Source organism: Oncorhynchus gorbuscha, linkage group LG02, assembly GCF_021184085.1.
Source record: "Oncorhynchus gorbuscha isolate QuinsamMale2020 ecotype Even-year linkage group LG02, OgorEven_v1.0, whole genome shotgun sequence".
Taxonomy (NCBI): domain Eukaryota; kingdom Metazoa; phylum Chordata; class Actinopteri; order Salmoniformes; family Salmonidae; genus Oncorhynchus; species Oncorhynchus gorbuscha.
The window spans coordinates 7,114,973-7,133,349 of record NC_060174.1 but is presented as its reverse complement, the minus strand read 5'-3'; the positions used below and the strand labels follow the sequence as shown (position 1 = coordinate 7,133,349).

The window sequence follows — 18,377 nt, the reverse complement described above, 5'->3', positions numbered from 1 at the left end:
TAGCTAGCTATGTAGCTAGCTACGATCAAACAAATCAAACCGTTGTACTGTAATGAAATGAAGTGAAAATGTGATACTACCTGTGGAGCGAAGCGGAATGCGACCGGGTTGTTCTATTCGGTAGACGTTGGCTAGCTGTTGGCTAGCTAGCAGTGTCTCCTACGTTAAGGACGACAAATAGCTGGCTAGCTAACCTCGGTAAATAAAGATAATCACTCTAAGACTACACACTCTAAACTACACAATTATCTTGGATACGAAGACAGCAAAGACAGCTAGCTAACACTACACTAATCAAGTCGTTCAGTTGAGTGTAATAGTTTCTACAGTGCTGCTATTCGGTGGACGTTTGCTAGCTGGCTAGCTGCTGGGTAAATAGCAGTGAAGACTACGTTAGGACGACGAAATACGATAATTACGCAATTATCTTTGATACAAAGACGGCTATGTAGCTAGCTAAGAAGAAATGGCTAAGATTAGACAAATCAAACTGTTGTACTATAATGAAATGTAATGAAAAAGTTATACTACCTGCGGAGCGAAGTGCGGATGCGACCGCTCGCTCCAACCCGGAAGTAGCGCTTTCGGGTTGGGTTGCTTCCATTCAGCCACAAGAGCAGGTCTCTCTAGAGATGTTCAATCGGGTTCATGTCCAGACTCTTGCTGTGCCACTCAAGGATATTCAGACTTATCCCGAAGCCACTCCTGCATTGTCTTTGCTGTGTGCTTAGGGTCATTGGGTCACTTATGGTTGTTGTTCTATTGGAAGTTGAACCTTCGCCCCAGTCTGTGGCCATGAACGCTCTGGAGAAGGTTTTCATCAACAATCTCTCTGTACTTTGCTCCGTTCATCTTTTCCTACTATATTACCAGTGTTAACCTTCCTTCAGAATTCTGTCAGTGAATTTGAGTGTTAACATTTCTCCAACTCAACCCCACCAAATCTTCATAGTATCCAAGTGCTGGGTGTGAATTACATATCATGATGTAACTATGCATGTATACCAGAGAGGGCAAAGCAGCAAGGCCATGGCTGTGGACTAGTGATGCGCAGGGTTGACTCATAAACCACAGTTCCTGCAGTTATATCTGCTTGAGAGGCGTGTCTCGGATCATGAAATATATATACACTTACATTTACATTTAAGTCATTTAGCAGACGCTCTTATCCAGAGCGACTTACACGTATATTTTTTTAAGAGGGGGGGGGGTATAATTGCATTTTCTCCCTGGTCTCTGAACATCTTTGCTGCATGAGAGAAGCAGAGATGAAAGATTGAAGCAATAGTTAGACGGATATAGGACATTCTGGTGAGCAAGGGATTATTCCGTATTCTAGGGCAACAAGTAATGAAGGAAGAAAAGCTGCATGTAGGCCTCTCTCATTATAGACAACAAATATCCTACCAAAATGTCGGCACAGACTAAATTTGTCAGGGGATGGGCTCTACATAGGGATGCTCGCACATGTTGACTCCAACAGTTGTGTCAAGTTGGCTGGATGTCCTTTCGTTGGTGGACCATTGTTGACCGTGGAAAAGAAGAAAAAAAACAGCAGCATTGCAGTTCTTGACACAAACCTGTGCATCTGGCATCTACTACAACACCTAGTTCAAAGGCACTTGCATATTTTGTCTTGCCCAAATACCCTCTGAAGGGCACACAAACACAATCCTTGTCTCAAGGTTTAGAAATCATTTTTAAACCGGTCTCCTCTCCTTCATCTACAATGATTGAAGTGGCTTTTAAAAGTGACATTGTGACGGGCCGGGTGCCTGCAGGCTTGACCTCGGTCGTCAGTTGAACAGTGTTTCCTCTGACACATTGGTGCAGCGGACAGGTGTTAAAATAGTTGGTTTGGCCAACCCCCCCACACACAAACAGCTTTGCAATACATGAGAGCAAGAGCAAGCAAAGGAGTCGGGGTATAGTCTTCATGAATGCTTATTCTTGGACATCCAGTCATCCCATCCTCAAATTCCACATCAGTGTGTGCTTCTGCATCTTGATAGAAATTAGTGACCAAACGATGTAGCTTACTAAAAGGCGGTCGACCACTTCAAAGGGAATCTCGATTTGGTTTGCAACGGAACTGAGCACTACAAACTCCTGGGAGCATATGAACTCCAAGAAGTCAAGGTCGAGGGGAGCTCGCTCTAGCAATTGCATTTTTCTTATAGTTAAGGTGAACGTTTGGAGTAGTTCAAGCTAACTACACTGATTCATGCTTGGAGCCAAATGTATCTCTGTGCATCTGTACTAAATAAAGCAAGCACTGGCAACAGCCCTAGTGGACGCAAACAACAGCTCATGGACCCCCGGCACAGCCATTTAGGTGAATCACTAACATACCTGGCAGCACGAGTCCAAATGAGCCCCGCTGGGCAACTGAAAGATGTCCTAGCAGTGACAGGGATTTATTGGAGAATTGCTTTTAATTTCTTCTGTAATTCAAACCAATATTAAGAAAGGCCAAACTAGTCCCATGTAAAAGATTAATCACGCAGTCTGGATGTCCATTGGTCTCATGTGCAGCACAGTCACACAGATATACTAGCTTGCCATTGTTGCCCATTTCGTCACAATAATGCATTGTCGAACAGCACTGATTAACATCAAAATTGCATTATTGTGGATTGGATATACAATATTTCCAGAGTGCAAATGACTAGTAGGAAAACTTTTGTCATTTTGTGTCGCCATGCAGATTGACTTCAGATGCAGTATAACGTTAGCTAGCTTAGATTGAGGGGAGAACACCGGATTTTCTGCTCGCCAATGATAACTTTGATTGCTATTTGCGGAGGTTTAACCTATGAATACTTTACATTAACATTAATGTTGCTTTTATTCACAATTTTCCTGTGCTGCTTTACACATGAATTAGTCATATTCCAACTAACTAAAAGGATTCATGTCAAAAACTCACCTGAGGTGGGTTTCACCGAGCCATGCTTTCACCGGTCTCCAAGGTGAAACCACAGAAGTATAGAGTGAAACACATGTCCAGCACATTCCAGAATGACACCTCCCCTGATTGGTCAGAATAAAAAGCCCTGTCCACCAGAGCTCGTGTTTCTGTGCTGCTTGCTTGTAGATTTTTAATCTGCTCATTTTTTTTTTGGCATAGTTTAGTCACAAAATGGAGCGCCAAAGCTATGGGTCCACAGATTCAACATAGGCAAATTTAGTTTTGATTTGCAGAAGAATGTGTCACAAAGTAAGTAAATTAGTTGGATTAATTCTCAAATGTCGTTGCATGCTTGCAAAGCTTATTGAATTGATTCACATCTCAATTTACATGTTTGCAAGTGTTGTATTTAATCACACATCAGGTTATGAGTTTGTTTTATTTATTCACAAAAGACTCATACAGGTGCAACTCATATTTTACATGTGCAAGTTATACTTTACATGCTTGTATAATTTTGTCATTAATTTACATCCATAGTTACAGCGTGATTTTAAAATTGATTCAATTTCGATAAAAAAAAAAAAGTATTTATTTTTAAACTGGCCAACTCATAAAAGCCCATAATGTCAAAGTGGAATTGGGTTATTACACCAAACCGGTAGGATTGAGTCTTTGACATTGTGATTTTATACCAAAAAAATGCAAAACTATTCTGAACACCCCACGATACATATTTAAACTTCAAAGAAAAAATATTTCCCCATCTTGGGCATCAACGCCCTATTAGCATAGGCCATTCCGATGTGGATTTGTCTTCAACCCCGTTGTGGACACTATGGAAGTTGTCCGATTAGGATACGTAATTAAATGAACATTTCCATATTAATCCTGTGTCCCTCAAACCAATTAAATTACTGAAAACATAAAATCTCAGAGACCTCAATTAAAAAATAATAATAAGTATGGTTTCACTTCCGAATTCGAGCTAAAATAAATTCTCGTAATGACTCTAAACATTTTAGACCGAGTTACACAAAACATTAAATTAATATTTCAAACCTTCCAAAATGTTATCACAAAATTCTCACGTTACTAGGGTAACGGGGGTAAAGAGATGCATACGGTTTCCACATAAATTGGTTATTTACTCTCAATACAAATTGTATTTCATAGATATAACCATGTAAATGAGGACAACATAATGTTAATTACAAGAGCTTTATTAACCCAACTGCAGTAAGACACTAAACAAAAACATAGCAGATATTAACATTGAAACGGTCATCAGAGCAGGTCATGAGAGCAGGTCAGCTTACCAAACCGGTCATCAGAGCAGGTCATGAGAACCGGTCAACAGAACCGGTCAACAGAACATGAAAGCGTGTGAACATTATGACCTTTTCAGAGTAATGTAGGCTCCCAGAACTGCTGTTACAACACCTACGTCATCACAACCATCTTCTACACTCCTCAACAGCTACTGGAGGAATGGAAATACCCCCCGAAAAAAACACTACAGGCTGGGTTCCCATTGGGCACACTTCCTGTTGTCAGGCTGTGGCATTGAGGTATGTTCTGTGTGTTTGTGCAGCATGGAGCTGGTTTCACAGGTAGGTCGATATTTTAGGGTTGTGTGTGTGTGTGCCTCTTGCGTCATGGTGTTCATCCTGATAGTCTGGCCCACACCTCTTGTTCAAGATCTTTCTGTGGCAAAATATCAGTGGAAGACAACAGTGGATGTCAACACGAGCAGACCAGAAGTAGCCGTTTTATCCGAGCCAGATGTATACGCTTCACCCGGACATGTGTTTTCATGTGTTAAAGATGATGCCTGGATACTGTAGGTCTTCATTGTATCCGAGACTACACCAAAGCAGCCCTGGATTTCCCCATTTCCTTCCATGGCTGCGAGTTTCCTTCAATGACAGCCTAGGAACAGGGGGTTTTACTGGCCTAGGAACAGGGGTTTTTACTGGCCTAGGAACAGGGGGTTTACTGGCCTAGGAACAGGGGGTTTACTGGCCTAGGAACAGGGGGTTTACTGGCCTAGGAACAGGGGGTTTACTGGCCTAGGAACAGGGGGTTTACTGGCCTAGGAACAAGGGGTTTACTGCCTGTTCAGGGGCAGAACGACAGATTTGTACCTTGTCAGCTAGGGGATTCGAACTTGCAACCTTCCGGTTACTAGTCCAACGCTCTAACCACGAGGCTACGCTTGCCCCCCCCTCTAACCACAAGGCTACGCTGCAGATCAAACGAAAACAAGTAGAGTGACGAGGTTTTGTTTTTGGGCACAAAATGGCCACCACTCCGGTGAAGAACTGGAGATCACATGGCATGCAAGAAAAAAAAATATATAGTTTTAGTAAGTAGTAGGTTATTTAATGTAACAAAAGTTAACCCCAATCTAACAAAAATCTATGAAATATAGATAATCTTTTATAACTTGCCTGTCTTTACACCATATTGTTCAGAACTTGTATGTCGCCAGATAAGTTCACTATTTTATGGGGGGGTCGTTGGTACAACGGGGTTGAGGGTAGACTGAGGTAATAATAATAATAAATGCCATTTAGCAGACGCTTTTATCCAAAGCGACTTACAGTCATGTGTGCATACATTCTACGTATGGGTGGTCCCGGGGATCGAACCCACTACCCTGGCGTTACAAGCGCCATGCTCTACCAACTGAGCTACATACACAACTAGATGGTGTGATTCAAGTCAATCATGCTTTTATTTGGGGGAAAATATATTCTCAACAAATGAGCACATCTAGATGTTAACATTTATGGCTTATTTGTTCATTTGAGCCAAAGTACAAATTCAGCGAAGGCCACGACAAACTGCTCGGTGTGGACTCACTGTGTGCAATAAGTGTTCAAAAAAAAAAAGCAATGTGTGACTTCCTGATCTCTGTACCCCACACATAAAATATATTCTCTTTAAAAAAGGTCCCTCAGTTGAGCAGTGAATTTGAAATACAGATTTAACCACAAAGACCAGGGAGGTTTCTTGCCCTGAATACATTGGGTTTGGGGCAAATCTAATATAAACACATTACTAAGTACAACAATCCACCAATACAAGCAGAGGTGCCTGCATCATGTGACAGGTATTCCTGTAATCATCAAGGACTGGGTAGCGTTTACAGATAAATCCAAACGGAATAGTTAAAACCAGACAGTGGGTGATGAATTCACCTTTCAGCAGGACAATAACTTAGAACTACACTATAGAGTTGCTTTCCAAGACAGTGGAAGGTCCTGAGTGGCTGAGTTAATTTATTTTAAAATCAGCTTGAAAATCTATGCTAAAACCTGAAAATGAGTGCATAGAAATAATGGACAGCGGTCTAAGGCACTGAATCTCAGTGCTAGAGGCGTCCCTACAGACCCGGATTCGGGTCTCCATCACAACCGGTCATGATTGGGAGTCCCATAGGTTGGCGCCGGTGTCGTGAAGAGTTTGGCCAGGGTAGGCCATCATTGTAAATAAAAATTTGTTCCTAAACTGTCCTAGTTATGCAAATATTGTTTTTTTTTTTTTTTAAAACATGTGCGCAAAGCTTACTCACCCTGAAAGACCGCTGCAATCACTGCCAACGGTGATTCTAGCATGCATTGACTCAAGGGTGTAAAATGCAATATTCATACAAGCAATGAATTTAAAATTTCAATAACTGTGCAAAAAAAAAAAACTATTACCTTTGTCGTTACGGGGTATACTTTGTAGATGGGAGTAAAAAAGATCAATGTAATCTTATTTGATTTCAGGCTTTAAGGCAACACAAATAAGTCAAGGGGTATGAATAGTTTCTGACTGTTAATCCTGCTTTATTTAACACACCTCACTGCTGGAGCAAGTTACATAAAGTGGATGATCAATTTCAAGTGTGGATTAAGGACCCGAGTTTTCCTTAAAATTGTGTTGTATTTTTTTTTCTTTTTAACATTGGACTACTGTGATCACGGCACGAGGCCCTGGGCTCAACGGGTTCTCTCTAAATACCAAAAATAATTAGCTGGCTTCAGCTTGTCGTCATTAGTCAACTTACTCATGTCACACTAGTTTTTTTTTTTAACCACTTCAGGAAGTTCCATCACAGGAAAGAAATAATGTACACAATCGTTGGAAGCTCCAAGTATTATGAAAGGAAAGGACAAGACTTTAAATCACCACTTCAGTTTATTCAATTATCACATTTGTGAAAACCTTAAAAGTTTCAAACAGCAAGATTTAGTCAATGCACTACAAATATCAACAGTAATATAAATGTACCTTTGTCCCCCTGGGAGTTTCCTTTGCTGCGGGTCTTATCCATCTTCAACTCCTATCCCATGCACTTCTTGCCGTTCAGCTCCAAGGCCGTCTGCATGTCCTCCACTGAGGCAAATTCTACGTAGCCAAACTTCCTGGTGCGCAAGACAATGTGCATTAGAAGACTGCATATAAAACCCATCAACTAGGCTTTGTCTTTTTCAAGTGTGCCAGCGATTGAGGATAGGACCAGCAGACGATAACACACACTGGTACCGAAGACATAGCACTGGCTTTGTTCTACCTCCGTACAATCACACGTGAGTACTGAGCAACTACAGGTGTGCCAAGAAATGGAGGGAATGCCCGTTCTCCCGTAGATGTGCCAACACCAAAAGGTGGAGGCAGGGGCTAATGTAGTGTTCACCTGCTAGTCACAACTAGGAAACTGAAATGGGGCAATAGGGGCATCACTCAGCGGTGATGACTGCCGGCGACCCCTTTCACCAAATTAGTAATTAACCTTAATCAAAATATCACTTACCATCATCGTCAGACTCTTTAGCCTTGACCATGCCTGCTTTCTTTGCTGCGGGTGCCGGGGTGGTGTCCATCTCCTCTTCCTCAGAGTCTGGAAGGCACGACAGATGGCTTTAGTCTCACTAGACCCAAACCATAAACTACAGACCCATTTACTGACCAGGGATTGGGCACATCAGATCAAAATAAGTAGCGACATCAAATACATTCAGTATTAAGTCCCTTGTTGTTCATCAAGTGTGCTCGTGCTCAGCTGACCCCCTATATCGATCTGCCAGTGTGGCCTGTACCACATTGAAAGTACCATAATGTTGCGTACCACCCATTCTTTTGACCAATAGGCCCAAGATAGGCCGCAGCGGGCCCCATCCTTACCTCTCATCATCGTCGTCAGACTACTCCTTGGCTGCCGTGACCTTCAGCCTTCTTTGGGGGTGGTGCCTCCTCAAATTCTTCATCTAAAGACAATGGAGTTAGATTAATCAGCGTTTGCAGTCTAGTTGGTAAAACCACTTAAAAACACAATAGGGCCCCAGGTAGAATTTAATATTAAGGGTCTACCACCTATAAAAGAATAACTTGTTCAGTTGTTGTGTTTCCAATGAAATCTGTGTGCATTGAGTGATTGACCAATAGCGAGTAGGCATTGTGTTTCCAATGAAATCAGTGTGCATTGAGTGATTGCATTGAGTGATTGACCAATAGCGAGTAGGCATTGCCTACAAACATCTTCCTCTGCTACGAAACATAGAAAGACACCTTACATGTTGATGTGGTGCTGGAGATTAATATGTAGACTTAAAAATTAAAAATAAATCATTTTAAGGAACACTATACCCTATACTATATAAAATCGTTTAAGGGTGTTGCATTTAATGAGGCCCCGTTCCATATTTGTAAGTGTGCCAGCGATTGAGGATAGGACCAGCAGACGATAACACACACTGGTACCGAAGACATAGCACTGGCTTTGTTCTACCTCCGTACAATCACACGTGAGTACTGAGCAACTACAGGTGTGCCAAGAAATGGAGGGGGATCAGTGAAATTGTTCAAACCATAAACCACTGATAAGTGTCGAACCCTCATTAAATTGTCCCGACAGTTTCACTGTGTATCCATTAGAAATATAAAAATTACGTATGGGGAGATATTCATACCGTAATCGTCATCTGACTTCTGCATTGGCTGGAGTTTTTGTGGGTGTGGTTTCAGCCTTTTGGGGTGGTGGCGGTAGAGGGGCTTCCTCAGACTCCTCCTCTGAAAGGGCAACAAGTGTAAGGGCAGTACAAAAAAAGAACCGATGGTCAGTACAAGTAGCCTTAGCAAACAATCAAATTTCAATAAACAGAACCTTGGAAGGGAAGTGTTTAAACAGTTCCCTTTGAAATCAATGCTGCCGATTGAGAACTTAATTCAATATCTACCATTAACTTTATGAGGGGGGAGTACAGAAAATTATATGGTTCTTACCCAAGTCATCCTCACCTTTAGCTGCTTTCGGTGCTGGCTTTAACACATCAAGGCGCGTTTCTGGAGAGAACATGTCCACTCGAGAGGTTAGTCTTACCTCCTCTGCATCACTTCCTTCCTCTTCCACGGCTTTAGGTGGCAGGGCCTTTTCTTGGGGGTTAACTTGTTTCTCTGGGTGGCTAATTTGAAATATTAAAAAGGACAGTGGCGCAGCTTTGCCTAAATGGTGCATTTTTCTGCTTAACGTTTACCGCTATCGGGGCAGCCGCGAGAATGAGATCCTGGGTGCAATCGGGTTATCCTTAACTATCTCTAAAAAAAAAAAAAAAAAAAAAAAAAGGGTCATCTAGCTTCACCGAATGCTTGTCTTTAGTCAACTGATTAAGTTCCTCTTCAACGGAAATAAAGGGCCATAACAACAGGAAAAGAACAAATTATTCTTTGGAAAGTTCCAGAGTATTATGAAAGGAAAGGTCAAAAGACGTTTAAAAAAAAAAATCTCCACTTCGGTTTATTCAATTATCACACTTTGTGAAAACCTTTACATTTTCAAACAGCAAGATTTAGTCAATGCACTACAAATATCATATGATACATTTTTTTTGTATAACGTTATTCGAGGCCTCTAGTCTTGACTTCTAAAGACATTGACTGTACCCCACCCAAAACATGACAAAACACCGATTTACGAGATTCTAAACGCCCAACAGACATGGGCTGATTTAATCTTCCATCCATTACAATATGCCTTGCACATTTTTACCGTTATACAGTCTCACCTAGAGCAAACTAGAACAAAACAAGGATATTAAAGGATACAGGACTTTCTTACAAAAAAGGTAAAATGAAATACAAATTGTTGAATGTACAATATGTACCTGAACAAACAGGGCTTTTTTCACAGCAAACAGGGTTGCCAGACATTCCATTAACTCTTTTGGGGGGAGAAAAACAAAAACAAACAAACTCATGTGGATGATGCAGGAAGGACAATTCAAAACTGACAGGCAGCTCTCAAGCTGAGAGGGTGAAAAGGTTGGTGCGGGGGGGGGGGGCGCTAGAGAGCCCATTACAGTTATATATATATCAATGAAGCTTTCTGGAATGTCCAAAAGGCTCTGCCAGCGTATGGGTACGGTGATGAAAACAGAGTCTTTTCAAAACAGTAAAATAGACAGGGGTTTTAATCATCAAATTTGATCTTCTTGCCCTGGGGCTTGTCTCCGAATCCACCGCCTCTTCCACCTAGAAAAGGAAAGAAGAAAAAGAAAGTCACGGTCCGTTCCTTTGAAGGAAGCACAGTAACACAAGGGTCTAAGTTAAGAGACTGCTTCGGCAGTTCAATGGACCAGATCAGTACCTACTATCTATGAGATTCATCACAAGATATCAGAGTGAAAAGTATCCATCATCTCTGGTCTACACAACACAAGAGCCAAACTGTCCCTTTACCTCTGAATCCACCGCGTCCACCCCCACGGTCACCTCCTCTGCCCCCCCTGAAGCCACCGCCACGTCCTCCCCTGCCGCCGCCGAAACCGCCGCCGCCACGGCCGAAACCACCACCGCGACCTCCCCGTCCACCGCCGCCAAAGCCTCCGCGACCCCCACGGAATCCACCGCTGTCTCCTTTGGGCTTGGCGTAGTCCAGGTTCACACTGCTGCCGTCAATTTCGCCGCCCTCCATGGCCTCTTTAGCCGCCTTGCAGTCGCTCTCACTGTCAAAGTCGACAAATCCAAAGCTGGAGGGGGAAGGAAGGTGACAAATGAAGGGAGGAAAGAGAAATGCACGTCTGCAGAAAGGAACAGGAAGTGGTGATATCTAACAAGCACAATTGATTTGCAATGCAAATGCAGTAGCCCTTCAGTAATCACTAGAGGCATATTGCTAACATCTCATCCTTTTGTTTCACATCAGACATGGGCAAACTGCCACGGAGATCAAGGTAGGTGCCTGTTTTGACTGTGATTTGGCTCTACTTCTCGTGCGAATCCATTCACTGTCATGGTGAGGGACAGGAGGAGCTCATGAGAAGAAGTCCCAAGGCTATATAGGAGTTACAACATCATTTACCATTTAGAGTTGCCCGTGTCACGGTCCGTCACCACTCTGGCTCCAGTGGCACTGTCGAAGGCATCTCTGAGTGACTGGTCTGTGGTGTCTCCAGAAAGCCCTCTGACAAACAGGGTTTTTGTGGGACCTCCTGGCAACGAGGGGGGGAGAGAGAGAGAACTTATCAATGCTACATTTAGCTGGATGAGCCAACCACTCACACAGGAGCCAAGAAGCCAACTTCCTTTCTAACGGACAACAGTCTACACAACTGAAGACCGACAACGGGAGTAAAGTTTATTGTATTTTTTTAAACCTACCGGATCCTCCTCTGCCGCCAGCGTCTCTTCCTCCACTGTTCTGGCTGTACTCTAGCCGGATTTGCCTGCCCTCAATCTCTGTTCCGTTAAGGTTGTCCAGCGCCTCCTTGGCTGCCTCTGCACTCTCAAACTCCACAAAAGCAAACCTGCACAGGAGAGACAAATGGGTTTAAGTTCCCGAAGCTTTGATGGGGGAGGGTTGATGAGATCTTAAAATTGTTTCACAGCAGACATGGGCAACACCTGTTGAGATTAGGGGGTGCCTGTTCTATTTGTGATTAGTCTCTACTTCTCGTGCGAATCCATACAACGCCACTGATTGGCAGAGAGGAGCTCATGAGAAGCCCCTGAGGGTTTTGGTCTGACCAATCCAACAGTAGGCACTGCCGCTGCAGGAAAACCCCCACTCGACTCACCCTTTGGGCCTGCCGTTGTTCTGTGGTACCCTGATGGAAACAGCCCCCTCGAACGCACTCTGAAGGGAGTCTTCTGTAGCACTGTAGGACAGGTTGTTAACGATGAGGGTCTTGCTTTCAGCCGCTGCCTGAGCTAAGAGAAGGAACAAGATGATTGTGGTGGATGTTGGCGTGCATCGGCACCACGGAAGTATACATTGCAACAGACCAGTATTTCAGTACTTGACTATCCTTGAAATCATCACAGAGTGTCAGGAAGGAAAATGTTTCATCACGACCTGGTCCCGATTGAAGAACTAAAATGCCCCGTAGTCGGTGGTGAGTACCTGGTGGTCTTCCTCCCTTCTGGCTCTTGATGCCTGTGTAGTCGACCATGATTGAGCGTCCCTGGACATCAGCACCCTGTGCCTCTGTTAGCATCTTGTCCGCCATGGCCTCAGTCTTGAACGCAATGTAGGCAATGCTGTGGGGGGGGGGGTACAGCTTGGTTAAATTTACTACTATAAATCAGGCCTTAAGAGAAGATACAATATGCAAATGCATTAACCAGGAAACAAAGACAGGTCCTCACCCTCTATTGGAACCGTCCTGGCCTGGGGGTATCCTGATTTCAACAGCATCCGCAAACACTTCCTTCAAGTCGTCTTCCGTGGCCGAGAAGGGCAGGTTTTTCACAAATAGGGTCCGCGCGTCCCTATCTGTTAATTGAGATGGAGAGCGTGAATATTCCAATTGTGATGGTACAGTACAGACCGCTGCATGTGTTTACACAAGAGGGCAATGTGCACGAGAGTTGAGACAGGTGCATTCAGCTGCACCCAAAAAAATGTCACTATGCAAAAGTTAGTGCAAAATACCGACAATCATAGCATCTGTTCAAGCAATAATCAAAACAACTCTAAGTTAACATGTACAGAAGTAACAAATGTAAATCTGGGTTGAACAAGCACAGATCTCTATGGCTTTCTCACCTAAGCAAAGAGCACGAATCGGTCTGCAAAGAAAGAACCCCCCCCCTACCTTTCTTCTCATCCTGGGAGTTTCCTTTGCTGCGGGCCTTGTCCATTTTCAACTCCTGTCCCATGCACTTCTTGCCGTTCAGCTCCATGGCCGTCTGCATGTCCTCCGCTGAGGCAAATTCTACGTAGCCAAACTTCCTGGTGCGCAAGACAATGTGCATTAGAAGACTGCATATAAAACCCATCAACTAGGCTTTATTGTCTTTTTTCAAGTGTGCCAGCGATTGAGGATAGGACCAGCAGACGATAACACACACTGGTACCGAAGACATAGCACTGGCTTTGTTCTACCTCCGTATAATCACACGCGAGTACTGAGCAACTACAGGTGTGTCAAGAAATGGAGGGAATCCTGGCCAATAAAGTCAAAATCAATTACCCTCTCCCATCAAGAACACCAGTTGTGTCTGGCCAATTGAAAAGTAGGAACAATCATAACACAGGAATCCACCGTCACTTACTTTGATGCGCCAAGTCTGACGTCCTGAACTTCAAGGTTCTTCTTTGAGAAGAAAGCTGCCAGGGCTTCTTTGATTTCATCAAAGTCCTTGTTTGAGTTCAGGTTGCCGATAAATAGACAGAACGTATCTGGGGGGGAGAAACGATCAATTAGGTTACGCTTTAAATGATGGTCTTCGTAGGTTGCCGGTGATGACTGTCAGGACAGTGGTCCTTCTGTAGCTCAGTTGGTAGAGCATCTGCTAAATGGCATATATTATATTATTATTAGAATAACATGAAGGTGACAGCAAATTAATCAGTAATAATAATAAATGCCATTTAGCAGACGCTTTTATCCAAAGCGACTTACAGTCATGTGTGCATACATTCTACGTATGGGTGGTCCCGGGGATCGAACCCACTACCCTGGCGTTACAAGCGCCATGCTCTACCAACTGAGCTACAGAAGGACCACATTAAGTCCCTTGTTCATCATGCGTATTATGGTTCAGTGGGGGAGCAGGTGTTGAAAGGGCTGAATGTAAGGCCTTTACCATCACTTTCGGACTTGGCCTTCTTGGCAGGCGGGGTCTCCTTTTTGTTGTCGGCCTTCCTCTTTGCAGGAGTCGCTGGGGCCTCTGTGGAAAAAGACAGCCTGCTTAGGACCAAAATACCTTCAAATAACAGGTGCGCTTTTGTATAGAGCAGCTCTGTACTATATGTGCCAACACCAAAAGGTGGAGGCAGGGGCTAATGTCACGTTCACCTGGTAGGCACAACTAGGAACCTGAAATGTCACATTCAACTCGTTATCAAGTTGGACATGTTTGCCTACATGTTAGCAAGATGGTCATTTCAGAGTACTGGTCAACATGTGAACAAGACTGCCGGAGACCAAGCCATCCCTTTCACCAAATGGGTAACAGAAATAAACCTGTATTACTTACCATCATCCTCGTCGTCCTCATCATCCTCCTCATCGTCTTCGTCATCATCCTCCTCGTCGTCGTCAGACTCCTCCTTAGCCTTGACCATGCCTGCTTTCTTTGCTGCGGGTGCCGGGGTGGTGTCCATCTCCTCTTCCTCAGAGTCTGGAAGGCACGACAGGTGGCTTTAGTCTCACTAGACCCAAACCATAAACTACAGACCCATTTACTGACCAGGGATTGGGCACATCAGATCAAAATAAGTAGCGACATCAAATACATTCAGTATTAAGTCCCTTGTTGTTCATCAAGTGTGCTCGTGCTCAGCTGACCCCCTATATCGATCTGCCAGTGTGGCCTGTACCACATTGAACTAGCACCCTACGTGTAACGTCCAAGATAGACAGCGAGACCCATCCTTACCCTCATCATCATCCTCGTCGTCAGACTCCTCCTTGGCTGCAGTGACCTTCACTGAGGGTTTGGCAGCAGCCTTCTTTGGGGGTGGGGCCTCCTCCTCTGATTCTTCATCTACAGAAGAGAGTAACGTTAAACATGCCCATGTCCAGCTTAAAATCAGTAAAACAACCTAAAGGTGCATCTAGAACTCATCAATTGGGCTTCAAATGTGCCAGCGATTGAGGATAGGACCAGCAGACGATAACACACACTGGTACCGAAGACATAGCACTGGCTTTGTTCTACCTCCGTACAATCACACATGAGTACTGAGCAACTACAGGTGTGCCAAGAAATGGAGGGAATCCGGGTTACTAGTAGTCACGTAAATCGTTCAAACCATAAACCACTGATAGTGTCCAACCCCCATTAATTGTCCTGACACTTTCACGGTGTATCCAATATATATACATTAAAAAAAATACGTATGGGGAGATACTCATACCATCATCGTCGTCATCATCATCGTCATCTGACTCTTCTGTCTTAGCTGGAGCTTTCTTTGCAGGTGTCGCTTTGGCTGGGGCCTTTTTGGGTGGGGGGGCCTCCTCCTCAGACTCTTCCTCTGAAAAGGCAACAAGTGTCAGGGCAGTGTAATTGAATTCACCAAAACTACAATCGTTGATGGCCTGTAATTTCACGAAACAGACACGTGAAAGGTGTAAATAGCTCCTTTGAAATGAATGCTGCCGATTGAGCGCATGATTCAAATATTTCGCGTCAAATCTCTAATGACGAAGTACAGAAAATTACATGGTTCTTACCAGAGTCATCGTCCTCTTCACTTTCTGCTTTTTTTGCTGCTTTCCCATTCTTAGCTGCTTTCGGTGCTGGCTTGGCTGGTGTGACTGCCTTCTTCGCTACTGCTTTTGGTGGAGCCTGGAACATGTGAAAATAGTCAACACATTAAAAACAAAGTTATTTCTGTAGAGAATGGCATCACATGTTACACAGGTTAGTTTTACCTCTTCCTCTTCACTTTCTTCTTCACTGGATTCCTCTTCCACCTCTTTAGGAGGTGGTGGGGCCTTTTTCTTGGGGTTAGCCTGTTTCTTCGCTGCCTGTGAAAATTGGAAACTTGGGTTCAGCATTAAAAAGTTATGGACAACAAATCAAATCTAGAAATGTGTTTAGTGGTTTTACTTGCTAGCCATTTACCTGAACGCAAAAGCGACTTGCTATGAACATATGGGCAAAAATGTATTTTAGGACAGCCAGTAACTAACCTATTTAAATTTGAGGCAATTTCGAGCGAATGTGACAAACCATTCATGCTTGACAGACCAGACTTGCTTGTAACTTGCCGACTTTGGGGCTCGCACCTCGTGTGTGGCATTTGGGGGCTGGCGCACAACCCACGTGGAGAGCACAAGTACGGCGCTAGCTAGCTAGCTGCTAGTGTTAATTATTTTTGTCAGTTTTGTTATACACCAAATCAGCGTGTCTCAAAGTATTGTCGCCGCGTTTAATTAGCAATTACGCCGGGTTGAAGAAACATTCAGCTCATAAATAACGAACATGATACAACGACAGACCTCAAAACATTTGCGCTAGGCAGCTAGTTAGCATTAGCTAGCTAAACCAGCACATTGCCTACGGAAGCCAAAATCCAACTAGTCTTAAGATTGAACTAATAAAATGTCATATCGCCATAAAAATACATTTAAAAAAAAATCCAACTACTAATCAAAATTACAGAAATAAGTTGTTAAACTAGTTAACGTACGAGCGAGCCGGGGTACGAAAGAGCACGCTTGATTCGCGAACGCGCATGTATGGCCATTTTAGACTGTAAGAACAGAGAAAACATGGCTGATCAAATCTGGGTCGAGATAAACGTTTAACTGCTTAACCTCCAATAAAAAATATAAATTTAAAAAAGGCCACAAAACGATTGTATTAGACTTAGCACCAAATACATATATATACATACATTTTGTTGCTGTTAGGTAGTAGTAGAATGAAAAGGGCAAGCCAACATTAAATGCGTGTCTCTGCCATTTTCTAATGTCGGGCTGTCGTCTATTCGCAATAGAGGATACCTCATTTTGGATGTAAAAAAAATAAAATAAAAACACCCGCATTTGACAAACCACACGATTTAATAAGTAACGGAACATAAAGAGTGTAAAAAAAAAGTTATCTTACCTTAGCTAATTTCACCATGGTTGTGTTGGTTTTGGACGTGTAGAATGTTATAAAGCTCAACAACAAAAAAAAGAAGGATTTACTGTTCGCTGCACGTGGCCCAACCTACTCTTTCGAACACCGAGGAAGAAAGACAGATACGTAGAGAGACGCGCGGGTTACTTTCCTGCTCTGCGCGTGCACTGTACCCCGCCCACATTACAAATCTCCTCCACTCACAGAGCAAACATTTGCATAGTGTCTGCGTATGGGGCTTTCACGTGCACGCGGATTTTGCACATTTAAAACAAGCCACCCCCCCTCCCACCACCACCAAAAAAAAAGCAGTTTACTCGAATGTGAATTTAAACGAATCGGTTATCGTTGAATCACACGCTTGGTTATTTCAAATTATATTTCTTTGTTCACATCTGACTAATTATATAACTGCAAAAAAAAATGATATCCTTGAGGCTTGGGCTATGCTTATGTATGTCCAATGTAAGCCTACAAGCGTCCTTGGTCCACCATACCTACACATATTTTGAAGCCATTATGTATGTTTGTACATGTCACCTAGCTATTAGACGGCTAAAATTTCATGACATGTCGATCTGCCCAAAAATACACTATAATGCTCAATAAGTTGCTGGAATTTGTTACAATTTTTCGATTGAAATGACACTTTGTATTGATACACAGCTGTTTCGATTTGAGCCACGTGGTCTCCTCCAGCTGCCTATCAACCACGTGCTTCTTCTTTGACTCTTGTATGCTGATGTTCAGCACTGCGCTAATTATCTGATCCACATCAACTCTACGTTATACAACAGAACTGTGACTGGTATAATGATGAAGACATGATACGCTCCAGATCAGGGAATCTGCGCAGGCTTTTGAGCCACAAAGAGTTTATAAACCCAGAGGCGCAACATCACGACTTTCAGAACCGCATGGTGAAGCAGACCGGGATTTAGGGTTTGAGAAGTCAATGCTAGAAGTGAACAATTCCTCCTTAGCTGGTCATTTTATCGAAATCTAAAGGCACAACCCAGATTCGAGCCACATTCTTACGCAGTTGAACATGTTTTTACTCCAACCTATTGGAAGTGACAAACTGACACGTTTTCATTTTCTTCAAAAACGACTTTAATATCGGAGCGTGACGACCGTTTAGACCAGATGACGTATTTCTGCTCATGAGTTTTTACATAGCCGACGTCGCCTTACAAGCGTGATCGGGGGATTTCTATTGTAGAAGCAGCTTCTGCCAATCTTCATACTATTTATTACTGACTTTGCTTGAGCCTTCTGAACAAACTTTTTTTAGGCCACACAAATGTACCTTCCTGCTCTGTGCGTGCACTGTTACTCCGCCCACATTACAATCTCCTCCACTCACAGATCAAACATTTGCATATTGTCTGCG

The 18,377-nt window shown here is 43.3% G+C and overlaps 1 protein-coding gene, 1 long non-coding RNA gene and 8 other non-coding genes across 11 annotated transcripts; all 10 read right to left on the bottom strand.

Moving 5' to 3' along the window:
- Positions 1–5,241: 5,241 nt before the first annotated feature.
- On the bottom strand, positions 5,242–8,835 carry LOC123996628. The gene is made up of 3 exons (XR_006832017.1): positions 8,090–8,835; positions 7,719–7,805; positions 5,242–7,329 (listed from the first exon to the last, which is right to left on the bottom strand). It is a non-coding gene; the product is annotated as an uncharacterized LOC123996628 (long non-coding RNA).
- On the bottom strand, positions 7,398–7,534 carry LOC124016039. The gene has a single exon (XR_006835295.1). It is a non-coding gene; the product is annotated as a small nucleolar RNA SNORA57 (small nucleolar RNA).
- Positions 7,885–7,958, bottom strand: LOC124016011. The gene has a single exon (XR_006835287.1). It is a non-coding gene; the product is annotated as a small nucleolar RNA SNORD82 (small nucleolar RNA).
- Positions 8,613–8,749, bottom strand: LOC124016032. The gene has a single exon (XR_006835294.1). It is a non-coding gene; the product is annotated as a small nucleolar RNA SNORA57 (small nucleolar RNA).
- An 832-nt stretch (positions 8,836–9,667) lies between the features above and the next one.
- ncl (nucleolin) lies at positions 9,668–17,124 on the bottom strand. 2 transcript variants are annotated; one of them, XM_046300131.1, is made up of 16 exons: positions 16,970–17,124; positions 15,787–15,882; positions 15,586–15,700; positions 15,267–15,386; positions 14,786–14,893; positions 14,384–14,527; positions 13,991–14,074; positions 13,457–13,583; positions 12,997–13,133; positions 12,548–12,674; positions 12,303–12,439; positions 11,977–12,109; positions 11,561–11,706; positions 11,262–11,391; positions 10,640–10,929; positions 9,668–10,432 (listed from the first exon to the last, which is right to left on the bottom strand). In XM_046300131.1, the coding sequence occupies exons 1-16, from the start codon at positions 16,985–16,987 to the stop codon at positions 10,371–10,373; spliced, it is 1,974 nt and encodes a 657-aa protein (XP_046156087.1). In that variant the 5' UTR covers positions 16,988–17,124; the 3' UTR covers positions 9,668–10,370. The 2 variants fall into 2 exon arrangements, with proteins under 2 accessions (XP_046156087.1, XP_046156094.1); XM_046300138.1 differs by lacking the exons at positions 14,384–14,527; positions 14,786–14,893.
- On the bottom strand, positions 11,090–11,225 carry LOC124015977. Its single transcript, XR_006835272.1, has one exon. It is a non-coding gene; the product is annotated as a small nucleolar RNA SNORA75 (small nucleolar RNA).
- LOC124015974 lies at positions 11,775–11,906 on the bottom strand. Its single transcript, XR_006835269.1, has one exon. It is a non-coding gene; the product is annotated as a small nucleolar RNA SNORA75 (small nucleolar RNA).
- Positions 13,206–13,342, bottom strand: LOC124016046. The gene has a single exon (XR_006835296.1). It is a non-coding gene; the product is annotated as a small nucleolar RNA SNORA57 (small nucleolar RNA).
- Positions 14,607–14,680, bottom strand: LOC124016005. The gene has a single exon (XR_006835286.1). It is a non-coding gene; the product is annotated as a small nucleolar RNA SNORD82 (small nucleolar RNA).
- Positions 14,987–15,123, bottom strand: LOC124016027. Its single transcript, XR_006835293.1, has one exon. It is a non-coding gene; the product is annotated as a small nucleolar RNA SNORA57 (small nucleolar RNA).
- Positions 17,125–18,377: the final 1,253 nt, after the last annotated feature.